Source organism: Haemorhous mexicanus, chromosome 5, assembly GCF_027477595.1.
Source record: "Haemorhous mexicanus isolate bHaeMex1 chromosome 5, bHaeMex1.pri, whole genome shotgun sequence".
NCBI classification, from domain to species: Eukaryota; Metazoa; Chordata; class Aves; order Passeriformes; family Fringillidae; genus Haemorhous; species Haemorhous mexicanus.
Genome location: NC_082345.1, coordinates 5,262,350 through 5,278,492, shown reverse-complemented (window position 1 = coordinate 5,278,492; position 16,143 = coordinate 5,262,350). Strand labels below are relative to the sequence as shown.

The 16,143-nt window shown below is 40.4% G+C and overlaps 1 protein-coding gene across 1 annotated transcript in view; it reads left to right on the top strand.

Annotated features, from left to right (window-relative positions):
• CACNA1C (calcium voltage-gated channel subunit alpha1 C) overlaps positions 1-16,143 on the top strand; it is a 458,875-nt gene that overhangs the window by 250,115 nt on the left and 192,617 nt on the right. The window contains exon 4 of the mRNA XM_059848110.1: positions 12,902-13,041. Within this exon, the coding sequence (XP_059704093.1) occupies positions 12,902-13,041 (140 nt within the window). The remainder of the gene's footprint in view (positions 1-12,901; positions 13,042-16,143) is intronic.

Sequence of the window (16,143 nt, the reverse complement as noted above, 5' to 3'; positions counted from 1 at the left end):
CCAGCTAACTATAATATAGTGCAGTGAATCTAACAGCACTGGTTCTTGGTAATTGAACTTTTCATGAAGGGAATGATTGCAGAAGGGAAGCTAATTAAAATTAAAGAATTTTCCTTAATTATTTTATTTTATGGCATTTGCCATTGGCTGGTGGTTTCATAGTCCTCATTGCTTATGGCTTTTTTTCAATCTCCTTGTGAAAACAAATTGGGTTTGAAATAAAGCAGGGTGAGACAGCATAGGAGATTGAAACAGAGGCCAGGCAAGTGACAGAGTTGTTTGGAATGTAAGTTGTGGAAAGTTGCTTGTGGAGTCATGCTCAGGGGCTTAAGGCAAGTCCTTGTTGCATGCTATCCTATGAGGGTTTTTCTACATCTTCATGAATCCCGATGGATTCCATAAGGAAGAAATTTTTAGGAGAGAAGGAAGTATTTTGGAAAATTTCAGTTTAGACCAACTGACTAAAATGAGAAGACTTCAGCAGAACACAAAAGCGTTTGTGAGAATTGAATCATCGACTCCTTTTCTATTCATAAAATATTCTATGAATGAATTTTAAGTTGCTGTGTTTGTTCTTGCAGTCTGTCAAAGGATAAGGATAAACTGTGGACTGAGCAATGCTTATTACCTGCAAAACTGGCTCCCCTTCCATCTGTGTGTTACTAACAGTACCAAAGACAGAACAGAATGAAGAGGCAATATCAACATTATTCTTTCCATGTCTGTTTGTTCTTTTAACACCCTTTTCACTGTTTCATAAATAATAGCAGCTTATTCCATTTAATTATAGTTTTTAATTAGTTCCCCCATTGAACTCAAACATTAGCAAAGCACTGCCTTAGCACAACTTGTAGACAAATAAAAGAAAATGCTAAAATCCCCCAAGTCTATGCAATTTGATTTTGTTTTAGTGTAGAATATTTTTGCTGTTACTAGGCCAAAGTTTACTGTCTTTAGTTCTTGGTTGTACAGACCTTCTAGAAGTTGATGGAAATGACATCCGTATTAATTTAAAATCTTAATTTAAAATCTTTTTCAAAATCAGGTCTTTGTTTCATGAGAAATTTCATCATGTTTGTCAAATTTATGTTTTTAGGGTTTTTTTTCTTGTTCTGGGAGCTGGGTCTTGGCCAGCAGCAAGGCAAGTTATGTATTTAGTGTATTGCAGGTCAGTCAGAAAAACTGGTCAGGATGAAAAACTTGGAAGAGGTCCATTACAGCAGCCTATAACATTAATAGCATTAAAAATAATTTTCAGACAGATCAATATGAATCCTGTTTTCTCCGAGCCTGAGGGTGATTGAAGAGAAAGGGAGCCTTGGGAACAGAGGGAGTGAAAACACAGAGTGTAACATCTTATTTTCATCAAGTGAACATGAAATCTTTGTAATTCAAGTCCATTTGCAGGATGCTTGCCAGCCCTGAGCAGAGCTCTGACGTAGAGGAAATCTGGCTGAGTTCTCAGAGCTGTTTTCACCAGGATTGTTCCCCCTGAGTGATGGGTGCCATAAGAATTGGACTTAAATGATAAAAGGGAATTCTGTTTGTGGGTGGGATTTAGATCTCCTTTTTTATTTCTTTTTCAGACAGGCCAGCTGAAATGAAATTTTCCCTTTAGACAGAGATCCCACAGCCTGCAATGCTTGCAGGAGACAGAGCTGCCCCTGCAGCCAGGGAATATAGGAAGAATGCACCTTTTAGCAAACCAGCCCAGAAGCTACTCAAGCTGAGTTTAATTAAAGGACATTACAGGATATTAATAAGATTCTTGACCTCTCATTGTCCAGATTATAATATTTTTCTTATTTTTTTATTTTAAGTTTATCTGCATGAGAATAAATATTAAGGGTTTATCATGGTAAAAGAAAATACAGGTACATGGGATGCCTCTCTTCTGGCATGACAATTTGTGCTCACCACATTTATTTACAGAGTTTTCAATTGCAAAAAAAGGGCATGGGTGCAATCTTCATTCCTTATTAGTGTCTGAACTTAATTAGAAATCCTTCTTCCCTATTTTTAATTAATTAAATACATGAGCATGTATTAACCCATTTCATAGCTGTTTCTCTTTTTTTTTGTTCCTGCTGGTTTGCCAGTCAGGCTGGTGGAAATCTAGGTATTGTCAGAAAATTCTACTATTTCAAAACTTGCTTTTGTTGAATATTAGAAGGAAAAGTTGGAAGTATTCTAACTTTTCCCCTTGTCTGTAAAGGGACATTCTAGAGAGTTTCAGCAAGTGCAGAAATAGCAGAGCCTCATGTTTAGACATTTTTATTGAACAAAAATGTTTTAACATTCCCAGATCTGTGTGTTTGGCTTGTTTGAAGCAAATCCAAATATTTTTTTATGACACAACCTCATGTTACTCTGCAGCCACCCCAGCAGTGCCATGAGCTCTGTGGGGCTGGTGCAGTGTCCTGGGGGTACTCCAGCCTGGCTGGGTAGGAGCTGCTGGCACCCAGTAAGAGTTTTAATTTCTCTTTATCCCTACAATACACACACCTAGGAGGGTAAGACACACACTTGTCTTACAAGAAAGGAAAATTCCTGCCCTGGATTGACTGGAGGAGGCCGGGCAAGAGTCTGAATTCCAATTTCCAGCTTCTTGTCCCTGAGTCTATTTCACCATCAGTAGCAGCTGCAGTGAGGGTCAGCAGAGTGGCTCTTGGGAGTCAACCAAGGGACTGAAGAACTGGCAAATTTCTTTGGGGTTTTTTTTTTGGTTTGCCTAAATTAGCAAAACCTGCTAAAAACTGAAGGACTTCTTTCACTTCTCCTTGCCCAGAAAGTCTTGCTACTCTGCAGAGCTGCAGCCCTGTGAGCTTTATCTGTTTAAAATGAAATCAATTTCTATTCTCTGGGTACTGCACAGGTCACAGTGATGTTTTTAATTACCAATTAGCCTTCCATTAAGGAAATAAAATGAGTTTTATGTGCTGGTTGTCAGAGGTCCTTATATCTGCCTCATTTCATGTATCCTGTCTGCTCAAGCAGCAAGAAACTGAAGAGAAACTTACTCAGGGGTAGTAAACAAAACAGGAAAACCTTTGTCCCAGGAAAGGAAGGATGGAGCCTGAGATGAAGAGGCTGCAAGGACTTTTAATTTTTTTCATCCCCTTCAGTTGTGTTTATCCTGTCTGTCTTGAGCACTGTGAACAGAATGTTAAATATGCCCTGACGTTACTCAGGGAAAGAAAAGTCACACACACGTGCACACTCTCCCTCTCTCTGTCCCTTTCTCTCTTCCTTTCATGCATGCACATTGTGTGTTTGTATGAATGTCTACAGAGAAACCCCAACCCTAGAAGACTGAGCTGTGGGACCAATTTATTTCCTGAGAAATTTCAAGAGAGAGAGGTTATAAATAGCCATAAATTTGATTTATTTATAAAGCATTCCCTGTCAGGCATCACTGCACAAACAATTATAAAAGAATTGTAGTAGATTAAAAACATAAATTAGAGCATCCCAAAATGTGCAAGAGTGATGGGAGTAAAATGCATTTGACAGAGATGTTTCAAAAGTGGGATTTGTTGAGGTCTCCTGCATGGGCAGTCAGAGAAAAGTCTAAAAACAGAGGTCCAGGGCCAGATTTCTGCAGGGGCTCACTTGCAGCTCTGGCTCTTAACTCAGTGGTTGAGAGTGATCCACAGAGAATCTAAACATTGCTGGGTGTGTCCATGGCTCATTGAGGAGCCTGTGTTTGCTGAGACCTCTTCCCAGGAGAGCTGCCCAAATCCTCCTTCCTTTGGATGCTGATCCCTTCTGGAAATGTTCTCTGTGTCAAGAGCTGCTGGGGAGAGGCAACACCAACCCTTCTGTCAGTTCAGCACATGGGGGTTCAGCAAGTTTGAGTTCTCCTTGCAAGGCAGCCTAGGGACAGTTTATAATGTTTTAGTGTTACCTGAGAAGTTGTAAAGAAAAAGAAATGGGCAATTCAGCCTACAGACAAAATTAGTAGCAAAATTCTCCTTGCTTAAGATTCTACTTTAGCCTGACCTAGCATGCACTAGAATTATTAAAAACTTTGTAGGACCAGAGAATTTTTAAAAAGTAAAAGAAAAACAAAAAAATCAACTAACCAAAAAAACCCCCACAAAAACAAAGCAAAACAACCCCATCAAAACAGAAACAACGACAACAACAAAAACCACCAAAACCAACAAACCAAAAAACCACAAAACAAATAAAAAAAAAAACCCAAAACTTTCTGAGAGAAATAATTCTTCATTATGTTAAGGGTATGGATTATAACTCTTCCACACCTCTTATCCATGAAGGGATTGTAAAAATCCTTGGCACATAGAAAGTCTCATTACAGGTATATGTTCAAAGGAACTCACTATTCCCATCTTGAGCTCTGTTGGGAATTCAATCCTTCATTTTGGAGCCAAATTTTTGGTCATCTTTTTGGAAAGATGACTGAATACAACCATGAATTTTTCCCACTGTGCCTGTTGATGTGGCAAGTCTAAGTTTATAGGGCAGACAAACCATAGTTGCCATAAAGTTGATTGCAAGCAGTTAAATCATTAGCTCCTGAAATAATGTAAATGATTAGAAAATAAAAATCTCATGGGAGCAGGGTTACTTCTTTTTAGCAGTCAGATGGTTGGGTAGCTTTGTGCCTACCACTGAGAATTTTAGGGACTCATTGAAACAGAAGGTACTGAAAGCACTGATTATGTAATGATGGTCAGATTAAAGTGATATTGTGATAAGAACTCCAGACCTGCTCCTTTAGGACTGGGCTCATGGGTGGTGCAAAACACTAAAATCATTGATGATGCACTCTGAAGAAGACCTTTCAGAAACTATCCTAATGAATCATTATTTAATTAGATAGTTCCTAGAATCCCTCCTTAAGTAGAAATAAATACACACACAGACAGAGTTCTGTCTGGCAACAAAACACTCAATGTTAACACTAGCATGTTTTTTTAAGATTAATAATGATTTTAAAAATTAATTAAGAGGAACACTGAAATACTTTGTGGCTGCTGGACTTGTGTATTTCTCTGTGTACATGATTGAGTGCAGACACCTGAGCATGGTGGGTAGCCAATTTCTCACTTATCTGAGTCATTTTTGGAGCTGGATGAGACACTTATGCCTTGTGATGATCTATTAGATACAGCTGCTCTACTGCGGCTGCTCTGATTTAAATGGATGTTTCTGGTACCCTGGTCTTGACCAGTGGTTGGTAGATGGAAAAATGATGGGGGTGTTTGTAATGGCTGTGTTAACCTTGGGAGAAGACACTGGACTGCCTCATTGCCCCAAAAATGCATAAAGGAAACCAGTAAAAGCTTCTTCTAGGGGTGAATTTAAATCCTAGGCATGGTAACAACATCTTGCCACCTTTTAACTTCTATGCAGAGATCCTAAATGAGGCTCTCTCAGTCTTAAACTTTATGCTGCCTTCCCTGATTTTGCTTCCTCCTAGAAGGGTAATCTTTTCTTGGTCTGAGCAAAATATAAAGTGACAGTTCATTTCAGTTTAATCAGAGTAGTGGACCAAAAAAAAAAAAAAATAGGATATAACCTTCTTTGCCTTTTCAGAGCTGTTCAGGTTGGAATATTTGTTCATGGCCTGTTTGTATGGCTTCAATTCTTGGTCATGCCAAAGAAAATCTGAACCCATAAGGAACATATTCTCTGGATTTGACTCATTTATAGACAGAATTCTATTGTTCTATTTTAGTAAAAAAAAAAAAAAAATCTTGAGCAACAATGCCCAAGAGATTTCTGCTATTGCCAGACAAAGACAATAAAGAAATATCTTATAAGTGTTCGACATTGTCTAATTGGCACCAGAGTTCAAGTTTTAAGTGTAAATGGATGTATAATCCTTTCTGTCTATCCTGAAAGGTGCTTTCTTGACCATCTCTGTTATGAAGAATTAGGTATCCCACTGGGAAGTATCGATGTACAATGGAAAGGAAATACCAAGTTTGTTAGATTATTGTGAGTTATAGAGTTTTTATATAGAGTTATAAAGCATGCATTTAGTCTCAGAAAAAATATAGGTTGAACAGGGGTTTTTGTAGGTTGTCTAGTTCAAATTCTATCTTCAAGCAGGATTGTCTTCAAAGTTAATCCAGCTGTTCAGAACCTTCTCTAGTATAAAAGTTCTAAAACAATATTCCTATTGCATTGCCATCCAAATGTTATTGGCATGTCACCTCTTTCTGAAATTTAGGACTCCCAATAATTACATTTTTATTACCTGGGGCTTATTTTCCCACTCTCTGTTAGTGATAAATGTAGGTGAAAGGATGATAAATCAGAACAGCAGTGGCATTCATCATCTGTGTTCTGGTTTGAGTGAGCATGAGCACATGGCTGACTGGAAGGGAAAGTGTGTTTGCACAAGGTAAGGTTGGTTTGCACCTTTAAGACTGGTTCTGAGAGTGAAGAGGAGGAAAAGAAGCAGGCAAAAGTCCATGAAAAGGACTTTCTGAACTTGCCACCTCTTCAGAACAGCGAGAGGTTTTATTGTTTAATATTCATTTTTTATGCCTGTGCATACTTGTTAAATAAACAGGTTTTTTCCACTTTTCTCCAAGGAAATCTTTTCCGAAACAAATTGGGGGAGGGGCTGCTTGAATCTGCTTTCTAGAGGGATCCTTTTGGAAGTTTCCTCCTAAACCAGGAGAACCCCCTTCTACCCTGGCTCTGCATTACAATTGGACTCTGACACACCGCATAGTTCCGCTAAACCAGTAAATAAATTCAACTTGATCCTTGCCAAGGTGCTCTAAGAAAAACTAGGGCCTTATAGACTAAATTGTGCAAAAGAGTTCTGCATGAAGTATTCATTGATTTGCCAAGGATCCCCTGAATATGGGGCATGTGTATGAGGCCTGTAATAATTTAGAACTATTTATGTTCTCTCTTCTATTCATTTCAGGGGAAGTTCTTTAAATACATCGTGGGCATGTTGTGAATAATCATAAAGTACTGAAGGCTGGCTTGCACTATATTCCTGTTTTATAATTGCTTCTTTCACATTAGTGAGAATTCTGTCTTTCGTTTATTCTTGTGTTGGACACCTTTAAGGCAGATGTGAGTGAATCCCCCACTTACCAGGAGTTAATTAAAAGTTGGTATTTCTGCAGTGCTTGGTATGAATTTAGCTCTGCTCATTTGAAAGCCTGACACTGTCTTTGGCTGGAGTGGAGAGAAGGCAGTGCTGATCATATTTGGAAATCCAACCTTTCAGAAGCCCTCCTGACTTCTGTTTACCAGATTGGTGGTTTAACCTTTACTTCAGTAGTAGTCACCCACTTTCTTCTTTGGGCTTGTTTTGTCAGGTAAAATCAGAGAATGTTCTTCTGCTCTAATTTTGGGGATATTCCTTTTGGGGAATGTGAAGAAGAGATGCTGTTTTTTAGGAGCAGAAATAGCAGTAAATGGAGTTATGTTCAGCATGACATCTTATCATCCCTTTCTCTCTATTAAATGGATGTGACCACTTGTTTCTGCAGGGACAGTAGTTTTTGGAAAAAAATAAAATCCAAACATGTTCTGTCTTTTAAGTTTTATTCCCTCATGTGCTTGAATATTTCCATGCATACTTAGCTGAAAATGTCTTCTGAGTAAGTGAATATACTCAGAAGTATCTCACTGTCAACAAACCTGTCTTAACAATTTCTTTATTGAATTGATCCTCTGAGTGCACACATGTGGCTCTTCCTCACCAAAGGTCACAGTTATTCATGCAAGCAGTAGTCTCCTGTTTAGCATATTGACACAGTGAGGATACCCATATCCCAGATGTGATGGTAACCTGTAATCCAAGAATCATGAAACCTTTTTTCATGGAGTCTCTGGGCCACCTTTCCCAGCACTGCAGCTCAGTCTCCTTACAGACCACCAGAAAAGATTGTTTTCCCTACTAGGGGAAGGTCTGAGTGCTTCCACTCTGATTCATATCTATCTTTCAGAGCCTATTTTCATAAGCATTGCCAAAACATCCTATATGACAGAGGCCCTTAAAATACTGCTGTTTTCCTTGGATATCTGGTATTTGCACTACTGAAGAGATGTATTCTCTTATGTTTAAGGAAGCTTTAGGGAATAATAATGCAGGCTCAGATGTAGCTGAGGTCAAACAGGCAGCCCCATAAAGGCTCTAACTGCTCAGTGCTTGTGACTCATTACTTCAAACACATAAACTGTAGTTTTTGAAACATGGCTTGTAGCAAGATGGTCAGAGTGCAAGGAGAGAGAAAAAGAGACAGCAAAGTCTGAAAAAACATTTAATGACTGAATTGTAAGCTCTTAGATTGGTGTGTATGAAATGCAAGAACCTGATTGTGATTTAATCTTTCTTGCAATAAAAATGTTATAACCAAGCAGTGCTGCTGGATGGATGGATGGATGGATGGAGTTTAGAGAGCTGGGATCAAGATATAGTGAATCATTCTGATGACCATTTCTCAGAAATAGCACTGGTCTACTCACTTTCTGACAGGAGAAAAGCCTTATGACACCCTAGAGTCATTTCCTTGGATTTCCTGTTTTCAGGCTCCTTTTATGAACCCAAGATTACATTAGCTACAGTTTAAAAATTATAAACAAAACCAAACCTATGACTTCTTTGGAAGACACATGGGATTAGAGAGGTTTCATACATGATATAGTAATCCTCTTTGGGTAATATATCTTACAGCCTTAAGAGCAAGTTAATATTTGTTTCTTTGTTATGAGTAAGATGATGTACAGGTTTCTTCTTGGCAGTGTTAGTGCTGGCTTATCTATCAGCTAGGATAGCTGATGCTCATGTCCTAAATCTACAAAAAAGCCCCAAAACAAAGTCAAGTAGGGGTACAGCCAGCCCCAGAACATATGTGCTCCAGGGACTGTTCCACCTTCTAAAACTTTTATCCTTCCTCTTCTTCCAGTCATATTTTGTTGGCATTTTTTTTTTTTTGATTTTCAAAACATTTATGTCCCTATTGTCTTGGGGAGGAAGCTCCTGGTTTGTAATTCTGCAGCCTGCAGTGTGCTTCACATGCCTCAGCCACGTGACCATAGTTCCCATTTCTGAGAGGCAAATAAAGAAATACTGTTCCTTCTTTCTTGTAGCTCCAAAGTTCCCCCTCTTTTGATGCTGGGGTTTGGATTAGTGTTTCAAGGAGCAATGCTGTTTCTATCTCCTTTCAGTCCACAAAGGTAGTGCTCAGCTCCCTCCCTCCCTGTCAGCAGGGAACTCTCTCAGAGAGAAATACCAATCTTTTTCTAGCTTGGCTTCCTCTAAAATTGTACCAAATTAGCTTCTTAGAGAAGTTGGGATGATGGATACTTTGCAGTGCTGTGTCTCTTGGGAGATTGAAACACTGGGCTGTGGTCTATCTCATCTGTGAGAGCAAAGCTTCCAATGAGCAATAAAAAGTGAAAATGCCCATTTAGCAGAGACAAATTCATTGTTCTGCTGTTGCTGAGGGTGAGAGAGAGTCCTGTCACTTCTAACCTGAGGCAGGGAGTGGCTGAGTCACATCTCTATCCTCTCTGGGCAAGGTGGCATCAGAACTGGGGCTGCAGTCCACATTCTGGGGAACTCAGTCATTACTGAGTTGTGGTCTGTTCATAAAGGCTCTTTAGTTTTATGCTATAGGAAAAAAAGGGGACACAAATTATTTAGTAGGCTTTTCAAATTCTTCTTGAGTCTGAGCAGGAGTGGCTTTCAGAAATGGTCTTGGAGCAGCTGCACTGTTTAATCTCAGCAGTATTTTTCCTTCAGTTTTACACCCTGAAATCATTAATTTAAGTGCAGAGGATCATAAAATCTATCCTCAGCTCAACATTCTGTATCTTACGTTAATTTCAGAACCTTTTATAGAATTTTATTTTTTATGGATCTTTCCACCTTAGCTGAAGAACTGTAAGGAATTTATTCAAACAGCATGTAGTAGTTGCATATATGTATATATCAATGTATAGATGTATATGCATGCATTTGTGTGCAATACTTTGGCATATTATTACCCCCACTACATGGTTCAACAAGCAGCACTTATTACAATAACAAAAAATGTCTGTATTCCCATAGGCATCTTTAGAGACAGAAAAGATATGAGGCTCCTAAACCCAGCCAAATGGAACATGTTAGTTGTTGATATATTGTCTGCTCTGTACAGCACTAAATATTTTTTAAATAGCAATTAAAAAAAAAGTTATTCCAGAATTTTCCCAAGTCTCTTCTTTCATGGACTCTTTCTGCTGGCACTAGCACAGGTATTTCAGTGAAATTCATGGAGTGGAAAGGCTGTGCTGGCCTGCACAGTGCTGGGGCTGTGCAGCACAAAGCCAGACAGAGCTGGCAGCAGCGTTTGTCCCTGGGGGCCAGTGGCAATGTCTGCTGGTAAATTGCTGGGCATGGGTTCAGCCTTAGGCCTTCCACCTCACCTGTTCTGCCCACCTGCTTCTAATGGGCCCTGGAGCTGCTGAATGAGTGGGTGGGCTCCTCCACACCCCCTTGTGCCATCTCAGCTGTGGCTACTAAAAGAGGTTTTAGGGCCTGCAACACTTTGTCGTGATCCTGGGTGTGTTTATGGGGGGAGATGAACTGAGTGTGCAGGGCAGCCTCAAAGGCAGGATGAGCAGTAGTTTGGCCCTTTTTGTGAGAGGGGGAAAAGAGCTCGCCCACAACTGTGCAAAGGCCCTGGCTGAAACAGGGAGTGAGACAGACTAATTATTGGGTTGGGTTGCCATAAAAGAAATCTTTGTTTCCCTCCTCAAAGGTGTTCATTGAGGAGTGAGGCCTTGTCCATCTCAGGCACAGCACTCCCTACTTCCATCCTCAGTTCAGGGCAGGTTTTTCCCCCTCACAGCCCATTTTCATCTTTCTTCAATCTCTACACAGGCTTTACCTTGTCCTTGCAGACATGGGGCATTCCTCTATGAGGCAGAGCTCCCATGAGCTGTCTGTGGGGTTGGGTCTTGGGCCATTTTGGCAGAGCCATGGGGCAGCACAAAGGGGCAGGGCAGTTGGGAAGACCACATGGACTTCCCATCACGAGGTCATTTTGCTTTTTTTTTGGTTTTGTTTGAGAGATTCCACAAAGCTGGTCCTGCTTTACAAATGAGTGCCTGGAGATGGATCATTTGGGTCTGCTTGGCTGCGATTTGTGTGTCAGCACTTGTTCAGCTCTCATCTGTAGTGGAAGGAGAAAAAAGGGCCACTATGTCAGTCCTTTCATGGAGACATCATGGAGCTCTTTCCTGTGCTCAGGCCCCTGGTTGCCAGCACTTACTATTTGCAGAGCTGGGAACACAGCATACAATACTGTTGTTTCCTTTTCTGAGTTCAAGGGAAGGGAAATCCTTGGTGTGCTGCTGTGTCTCCATCTGGGACAACGACAGACAAATTCTGTGCTGTGGGTGTGTTCAAAAGCTTTACTACTGGATCAGATAACTGCAGAATGACACTTTTTCTTTTTTTAGGCATTCCTTGTACTAAGCACTGGGGGATACTGCAGGCATTGGGAAAGCATTGTCTGAGGCAAACCAGCAGTATTTTAAAGCACAAACATGTGCTGCTACTGTCAGATGGAGTTTCTCAGTCTTTTAAAATATCACGTTAATGTAAGCATGCAGATGAACAGGGAATTGCTTTTTTTTTTTTTTTTTTTTTTTTTTTTTTTTTTTTTTTTTTTTTTTTTTTTTTTGATCTGCAGGCTTCTTGTGAGCTGTTAATTATCCAGAGCTGAATTGAAGATATTCGAATGGGCAGCTGTCAAATGATGGAACTAATTTTTTTATAATCCTGCTCATTCTATATTGCTGTATAATATGAAAATGTCATACATGTATTCAGCTGGACAGAGGAACAGGGCAATTGCAATTTGGAGCAGAAAAGAAAAATAGTGACCTCTGACTGTTGTGCTGGATATCCTTTAAGATATGTCAGGAATGCCTAGGATGTTTTAATTTGTATTTATCTCAGATTGTATTTCTTCAGTGTGAACTTCTAATGACTTTGTAGTTTAACCTTGTAGGGACTTGGTCTCCTTTTGCTGTCATCTAGTTTTCCTGTACTTATCTCCCACTCAGCTTGCCATGCAGCACTTGTGTAGTGATTACCTAATGCTGCAGTTTCCCTCCTACTTAGGTGGAGATCCCTACCATTTCTGCAATACTGCTATCCTTATTCCACACTGGGGCTAAAAGCCCTGAGGATGAGAGATGGGGAGCCTGTGTACTGACTCCAAAAGCCTGCTTTCTTGGCCTAAATCAGGCTCTACTGTAACTGGAAGAGCCTTTGTTTGGATATGCTTAATTGCAGCCTGCATTTTGCAGGGATATGTACAATTCTGACAGAATGACTAAAAGCCTCTAGCATTAGTCAGCCTGATCTGTGAATCACTTATCACCAATATTCAGCCTACTTAGTCCCCAGCAGCAGAAAAGGGAATCCCAAAGAAGGCTCAGTTTGACACACACATCAGTCTCAGGTGGGCTCATTTGATTTTCCCCATCTCTCTCCACAGTATTGCATGCAGCAATGTTTCCTCTCCAGAGGCAGAAAAGTGCTGGATGCAGCTCACTCTTGATGGCTATCAATATTTGCCCCGATGGCTGGGAACTTCCTGCCGACCCTTTCCCTTCCTGCTTTGCACAAGCCAGTTCAGGGGTCAGTCCCTGCCATGAAAAGGGCAGCAAATTTCAGAATGGAACTAAAATTTACTGCCCCTTGTACTCTCAGAGTGGCTGCAGGCCATGCAAGGCTGAGGAGCAAAACCCTCTGGCCAGCAAGCTCAGAGTGGGAGGTGCACCCTGGTGGCAGCCAGTGAGCGGGAGGCTGCAGGGGTGGACTAGGACAGAAGAAAACATCCTGATTTGTGATTTGTCACACTAACCAGTGTCTCTCTTGTTCTCTTGTCTTCCCCAGGAACGAGTGGAATATCTCTTTCTCATAATTTTTACAGTGGAAGCATTTTTAAAAGTAATAGCATACGGACTTCTCTTTCACCCCAACGCTTACCTCCGCAATGGCTGGAATTTACTAGATTTTATAATTGTGGTAGTAGGGTGAGTACCAACAGCTTGTTTTTCAAGGCACTGTCCACATTTGGGACCATGAGAGTGGGTCAATGCTTTGTTACCTATGGGTGATGTTAGACCTTGCTGTCCATCCTGTTCCTCTGGCAAACACTGTTTTAATGGTTTGCAGGACAGGGAAATTAAACTGCTCTTTGGGACCTAGAGGTAAAAAGAGAAAGCAGTCCAAAGCTGTTAGATAAAGTCAATTGCCTGAATGGGCTTAACTGCAAGAAAATGCATTTGTTTTTAAATCTGTATGAAGTTTTAAAAATAATATCTAGGTAGTCCCTGAGTTAAGACTAGGGGTTTGGTGACAGATATATTCTGCCATCCTTTGAAGTTTTGCTGGTGTTTCTCATTCTGGAAGATGGAAGAAAAATTTAAATCCCATGTTTTCCTTCTTACAAAAAAAAAAAAAAAAAGTTCCTCAGTTCAATTGCACTGCTCAGCTGGTGAATTCAACACTTTTAATTTTGACCCTTTTAATCTTTTAACCTCTTTAAAGACTAGTTTTACTATTGTGGATCAAATTACCACTTTGGGCTGCAACCTTTCTAATTCTCTTATTTCTCTCCATGTTTTTCAAGTTTGGCATTTAATTTATTTGAATAAAAGCAAAATAATACATCTTCTGCTTTTTCTGCCTAAGGGTTAGAGATAAGCAAGGGATTGGAATTGTGGTTGTTGAAGGAAAGAGGTGAAGGATAAACTACCTCTGAATACAAAGGGAACAAGTATTTCTTTGCCTGAATAATTTGTCCCATCCTCCCACCACTCCATTGTTAGAGAGTTTCCTCGCCCACAAAAACTTGCAGTCTTTTCACCTCTTCCCCAAGGAAACCCTGCATCATCTCCTAGGGAAAACGTCAGAAGGGACACTCCTAATCATCAAAACCCCCTCACAATTTCTGCCCCACACCAATACGCCTTCCTGACCATTTTTGTGCTGGCCCCAAAATATTTAATCAGCAAAGTGCTGTGTGCTTCCCAATACCTCCCACTCCCCATCACCATGGATAAGAGTGGGAGGAAGAGAATTCCCATTGAGGGGGAGGGAGGACAGGCTGAAGCCTATTCTTAGTCTCAAGACCTCTCTGCCTCTACGTGGGCATAAAGCTTCTCCTTACAGCAATGCCCATTGTGCTTCTCCTTTTTTCCTACCCACAGACAGAGGATCCTTTAGCATGTCAGTACCTGAAAACTGGAAAATCCCCACCCCCTCCCCTGGTAATGATATCCAATTCCATCATTGGTTCTGCCTTTGAATGCCCTCAGATATCTTACCTGCTTGGAAATTGCTGCCTAAGTTGAAGAACAAAACTCCTGTGAATTTGATTATTCCCTTTTCATTTTTATGAGAAAGAGGCATTTTAAAGAGAGGACACATTACCTCCTCTTTTCCATTGGATGTGAGACAGGAGGACTCCAGAAATCACAGAGCAGCATTATATCTAGTTTAAGTACAGTCCTTTTCAATTTTCCTATGAGGGCAGTTAATCAGCAAGATGATATTCAGGCTGAAATTAATTCCCTTGCCAATGACACAAGCTGCAGCTCTCAGCTCCTCTATCTGCTTTTGCCTCCAGCAGCTCTTAGTCAGTAGATGGGGAAGAAAAAATGTAACTGGGGAAGGATTACATGAGTATAATAAACATGGCCAAGACCCCAAGGTCTCTGTTAAATAGCAACAATCTCAAGTGACAGATTCCACTTCAAGGCCAGATGGGTCCCTTTGATGTTTATCTGTTTAAACTCACTGGTACAGTACCACAGCCTAGGCTGGTGTGCTGCTTTTCCTCTCCACAGCCCCTCTGCAAAATCCACTTGGTGATACCATCTGTTCCTCTCCTGCCCTGTCTTCTTTTCCTAGGGGCTGTCTGAAATCCCTCAGTGACATTATGTTTAAACTTCAGTGTATTTGAATATTTTGCCAGGAAGGAAGCCCCATGGAAAAGGTTTAAAATAAATTTGGAAGAGAGAGAGGAAGGAGGAAGAAAGCAAGTGCTGATAACATTTCCTTGTGGTGCCTTTTTCTACCTATTGATGGAGTTATTAGAGAAAGCTGAATAATTTGAACACTGGGGCAGAGGGCAGAGAGATTTATTTGGTATGTGGGGCAAAGGATGGTGTGACTGTGGTAATTGCCATTTGTGCTTGCTCTGCCTTACCAATCATCTCTCATTTCCAAAGATGCTGCAAAACATTGGCTAGGGGGGAAGCACTTCTTCAAGTACTGTTGCAAGTTAAAGGAGAAGCAAAGAAAAAAAAAAAAAGACATTTTAGAACTTTCAAATCCACCTATACTCAGTTCACCATATATAACTTCAATAGAAAATAGCACATCTGGCTTCCTTTACCTTAAAATGAACCTGTCAGTAGAGTAACAGGAAAATGGACGTGTGTAGGAGCAGGTATAAATTTTAGAGGGGAGTCACAGTTCCTGTAAAAACTTTTATAACAGTATTCCTGTATACTTTCTCCTGCCTTCTGAAGATAGATCCCCTGGTATCCAAAGGGGTTTTAGAGTCAGTGATTCTAACAAGGCCATAGGAACATGCTGCAGCAGCAGAGGAAAGGACTGAATACAACTGCTCTGTTTTCTGGTGAAAGGATGCTTTTTAGACTGTAGGCTTGGAGCAGTTTATTATTCTTAAAGTGTGGGAGACCTGTTTATTCATCAGCTATGCCTTGTAGAGTTTGAATCTGACTTCTCTTTAAATAGCCTCTGACCTTGCTACAGCAGCACTTTAAATACTGCTTTGAAGAATGTCTGGGTGAGGGTATCAATCAGAGGGTCTACCAACATTATTAATTAATAGTAGAAACCAGACCCCTAAGCCACTCAATGAGGCACAACCCATGAGCACCAATGGTTAGGCAAATTGTCTCCCACTTCCTTCATTTTTGCTGTTCTTCTTTAGGAAAACACTAAAATTTTCAGTTATCACAGTGATGGCCCTTAATATTATGAAATTTCTCTTGAGAGAAGACCAGCTTGACAATATTGTGATGGAAGAATATCTGTCTTTCCTGGCAGTGCTGTGGTTTGTCTGCCAAGCACAGTCATTCCCTAAGGACCTGTAACTACTG